General features: G+C 54.0%; 1 protein-coding gene across 1 annotated transcript in view; it reads left to right on the top strand.

Moving 5' to 3' along the window:
* The window catches only part of SLC22A6 (solute carrier family 22 member 6), a 7,355-nt gene that overhangs the window by 2,444 nt on the left and 373 nt on the right, over positions 1-4,538 (top strand). The window contains exons 4-9 of the mRNA XM_024748920.1: positions 279-447; positions 847-970; positions 1,113-1,228; positions 2,285-2,499; positions 2,610-2,718; positions 4,065-4,290. Of these exons, the coding sequence (XP_024604688.1) occupies positions 279-447; positions 847-970; positions 1,113-1,228; positions 2,285-2,499; positions 2,610-2,718; positions 4,065-4,290 (959 nt within the window). The remainder of the gene's footprint in view (positions 1-278; positions 448-846; positions 971-1,112; positions 1,229-2,284; positions 2,500-2,609; positions 2,719-4,064; positions 4,291-4,538) is intronic.

Genomic DNA, 4,538 nt, shown 5'->3' on the forward strand with positions numbered 1-4,538 from the left:
ACCCTGGCCAGGACAGTAGGTTGGAGAGGAGCAAAAACACACAGCAGGGGAGTGGAGGGGACAAGTCCTGGGGATTCCAAACCTACCTCCCATCCCCACCTCCATCACAAGCCCCCCACTCCCCCTCCCATGGCCCCCAACCTCGTTTGATGTATCTTCCACTGAGCCTTGGGACAGACCAAGGTTTGAACAGAGAGAGGGGTCTTGGTGGGCTCCACGGGTCTCCACCCACCTGGCACCCAGTAAGTTCCACCACTCTGTTCTGACCCTCTTTTCAGATGTGGAGTGGATGCCCATCCACACGCGGGCCTGTGTGGGCACCCTGATTGGCTATGTCTACAGCCTGGGCCAGTTTCTCCTGGCTGGTGTGGCCTATGCTGTGCCCCACTGGCGCTACCTGCAGCTGCTGGTCTCCGTGCCCTTTTTTGCCTTCTTCATCTACTCCTGGTGCGTGGGGCCCAGAGGGATGCGAGGGACAAGACTTCCCCCAGGTGTCGCCCGCAGAATCAGAGAAGGTCAAACCAATGGGGAAACTGAGGCTCTGGGGGGAAGGACTTGCCCCAGGGTGTCCAGTTCTTTGGCTTCCCCAGCTCCCCCCAGCTCTCCAGCCTACCTGACCTGCTCCCTATACCCAGCACCCAAGGGCTGAGCTCCCGTGTTGGGGAATAAGTCATCACCAAGCTGGGCACTGCCTTATTGTCCTAGAGATTGGGGTGTGGCAAAGTCCTGGGTTCCCAATCTTACATAAAGTCCCATTGCAGACCTCTGGAAAGCCCATGCCCTACCTCCAGCCCCGGTGACTGGAACTGAAGCCACGCCAACACCCACGCTCACCCCTGCTCCCAGGTTCTTCATCGAGTCGGCCCGCTGGTACTCCTCCTCTGGGAGGCTGGACCTCACCCTGAAGGCCCTGCAAAGAGTGGCCTGGATCAATGGGAAGCGGGAAGAGGGGGCCAGTCTAAGTATGGAGGTGAGACCCCTGAGACCTCCCATGACACTGCACCAGGGCTCCATCCCTAAACCCAGGACTCACAGGGCTTCTCTGAGTGAGGAGCTAGGCTGGGAGGAGCTCCTATGGAAGTCCTAGCCCTGAGCCCGGTCCATCCCGGCAGGTGCTCCGGGCCAGTCTGCAGAAGGAGCTGACCCTGGGCAAGGGCCAGGCCTCGGCCATGGAGCTGCTGCGCTGTCCTGCCCTTCGCCGCCTCTTCCTCTGCCTCTCCATGCTGTGGTAGGCCCAGACAGACAGACTGATGGACAGACAGACAGACCAAGAGACTAAAGACTGGTTGGGGAAAGAGTGGACGCAGGGGATGGAAGAAGGGAGACAAGAGGGAGGAAGTCTGCAGACCAGCTATGAGAGGCAGGAATCCCCCACCAGAGAGAGTCTTAAAGAACCAGATGACCTCCAGCCTCAGTTTGCCTCCAATCCCCAAACTGGGCATCAATCTCTCCATATTCTTCTCCTTTTATCAGCTCTGTTCCAATATGGAAACACTTCATCGGTACTGATGGCCCGCAGAGTCAACAGAATTACATCACAAAGGCAGAGACAAGGCTGGCTTGCAAAACATTGAGAGACATCACTGGCCTTGTGGTGCCTGCCAGAAACACAGGCACAGGCAAAACTCATCTCTGAAAGTACACTCTGGCCAGGGTTGAGACCAGCCAAAAATCTTCCTTTCCCACTGCAACATCACCCATTACCCCTCTTACGTGCTACTCTCCCAACCCCATCATCATAGCAATCCCATGACAATTAAGAGAAACATGGTCAGAAGGAACAATCCTGCCAATGAATCCTTTGCTTCCAATTTGGGCTTTACTCCAGGCTGTGGGTTCTGTCCTACAACCTGAGCTTTATATTCTGGGCTCTTGACATCTTAAGAAGCACAACCACCATCCCAGGACCACGGACAGGTCCCGGAACACTCTGGCCTCTCCCAACATCTTGGCCCTAAATATATGGCTTCGGATATCCACTTGTCCTCCCTCAGTCCAGTATCAATAGATAACATAAAGACTAAAACTGTGTAAATGCTGCATGGCAACTGAGTGAAAAGTCCCTAATACACTGGGGACACTATCAGAAGACTGAGAAATCTGGGGTATCGGAGGACTACCCCAATACTTAAAGTGCATACTAAGTGACAGAAGAAACATTAGGCAAGGTAGATTCCAGGTTCTTAAACAGGGTAACCCGTGCAGCTCACCCCTGTTCTGGATGAGCACGCCCCCGCCTTTAATCTTCCTAACAAACTCCATACCCCTCATCCCTTCCCCCCAGGTTTGCCACTAGCTTTGCCTACTATGGGCTGGTCATGGACCTGCAGGGTTTTGGGGTCAGCATCTACCTAATCCAGGTGATCTTTGGTGCTGTGGACCTGCCTGCCAAGCTTGTGGGCTTCCTTGTCATCAACTCTATGGGCCGCCGGCCTGCCCAGATGGCCTCACTGCTGCTGGCAGGCGTCTGCATCCTGATCAATGGGGTGGTACCCCAGGGTGAGCACCCATGAACATCTTGGCCCCTCATCCTTGGCCACACCCCCAGACATGACCCAACTTCTCAGCCCGCACTCCCAAGATCTGCTGACCCCCTCTCTTCTCTCTAGATCAGTCCATTGTCCGAACCTCCCTTGCTGTGCTGGGGAAGGGCTGCCTGGCCGCCTCCTTCAACTGCATCTTCCTGTACACTGGGGAGCTGTACCCCACAGTGATTCGGTGAGTGGGAGCTTAATGGGAGGGGCTTGGGGACAAGACATTCGTCCGCACACAGGTCAGACCCGGAGCACAGTCCACTATGCCCCAGCCCAAGGCCCCGTCCCAGCACCTAACAGTGAAAGGGCTATATCAGCCGCTCAGTACACACCTAGGCTGCCCACTAACCTCTTACCTGACCTAAGGGGAAGATCTGAGCCACCAACTGGGACAGGGTTGGAGGCCAAGAAGACACATCTCAGAGGCAGTTAACTGAAGTCCCCCCCTTGATCTCCAAAGCACAAGTTAGAAGCTGCCACAAAATCTAAATTCCATCTTTAACCAAGTAGTATGTCTAAAACCAAAGACCACAAACATGAAAGTAATTTTTTATCACAGAGCAACCGCTTAATAACGGTGGTTCTGGGAGTCGTATGGATAAATACAGCACGGCTTTTTTGAGTGCCAGCGTTTCAGGGAGGGGGTATTTTTGCATTAAGACACCAGAAACACATATCTATTTTAAGAATGGGATGCAAAACAACAACAACAAAAAAATAGAATGGGGTGCAAAATTCACATGAGATGTCAAAGAAATGCCAGGCTTCCCTAGGCTACTCGGAATGAGAACCACAAGGGGTCATGGTTACTGTCCTGTACCTTCAAAGGATTTCAGCTGAAAGAACGATAGTATAAAGTAGTACTATGTGCCAGGCACTGTCAAACTGTTTACAAATGTCAACTCTTTTGGTCCTCATAACAAGCTGATGAGGTAGGTACTATGATAATTCCCACTTTCCAAATGAGAAAACTGAGCCTCAGAGAGGTTAAGTGCCTTGCCCAAGGTCACACAGCTTATAAGTCAGGAAGCTTAGATTTGAAAGCAAGTAGTTTATCTCCCTAGTCAAAAGTTTTTAACCTCTGCTCTCACAGAGAATGTTCTTAACATGCAGAGTCCAGGTCCCTTCCCCTGGGGATTCTAATCCAACAGGTCTGTGTGGAGCTGGGGCAACTGTAAATCAAATCCCGCAGGTGATCTGAGAACAACTGGCCGAACTAAGCTAACTCAACAGTTCAGGAAACCGTCCAGAGAGGGCAAGAGACTTGCCCAAGGTCACAGAGCAAGTTAAAGGCAGAGGCAAAATTCAATCTCCTGATTCTCTGCCCAGAGCCTTTCCCAACCTGTTTTGGTTTTTTTTTTTTAATCTGCAAAATAAATGCCAGATTGGTTAGCTAATCAAATGGGGAACAGAGCATGCACCAGTGGGTCTCCTGGGGCTGGGCCTGAGCTGCCCTGGCCCCAAATCCAGCCAGAACCTCAGCATTCATGCCAGAACTCTAACCGGCACCCGTCCCCCTGGGTCCCGCAGGCAGACAGGCTTGGGAATGGGCAGCACTCTGGCCCGAGTGGGCAGCATTGTGAGCCCGCTGGTGAGCATGACCGCCGAGATCTACCCCTCCGTGCCTCTCTTTATCTACGGCGCTGTCCCCGTGGCCGCCAGCGCTGCCACTGTCTTCCTGCCGGAGACCCTGGGCCAGCCACTGCCAGACACAGTGCAGGACGTGGAAAACAGGTGGGCCTCCACCCAGAGACAGCAGGGACTCTCCCCGGGTCACACATCCAGGCTGGGGTGGCATTAAGACTCAAACCCAGGCCTCCTCTTCCAGGCCAGGGCTCTTTGTCCCTGTGTCCCCAATTGGCTGAGAGTCTCCTGGAGTCCTTCCTGGGGCTCGCGGCTCCAGGGAGTGGTAGATGTTTGGGGCAGAGAGCTGGTAGCTGGGCACAGCTGAATGGAGAGCCCCCTGGGAGCCCCAGGCTGGCCTGGGGGCTGCATCCCCAGGGC

This window comes from Neophocaena asiaeorientalis, unplaced genomic scaffold (assembly GCF_003031525.2).
Source record: "Neophocaena asiaeorientalis asiaeorientalis breed wild unplaced genomic scaffold, Neophocaena_asiaeorientalis_V1.1 scaffold43, whole genome shotgun sequence".
In the NCBI taxonomy this organism is placed as follows: domain Eukaryota; kingdom Metazoa; phylum Chordata; class Mammalia; order Artiodactyla; family Phocoenidae; genus Neophocaena; species Neophocaena asiaeorientalis.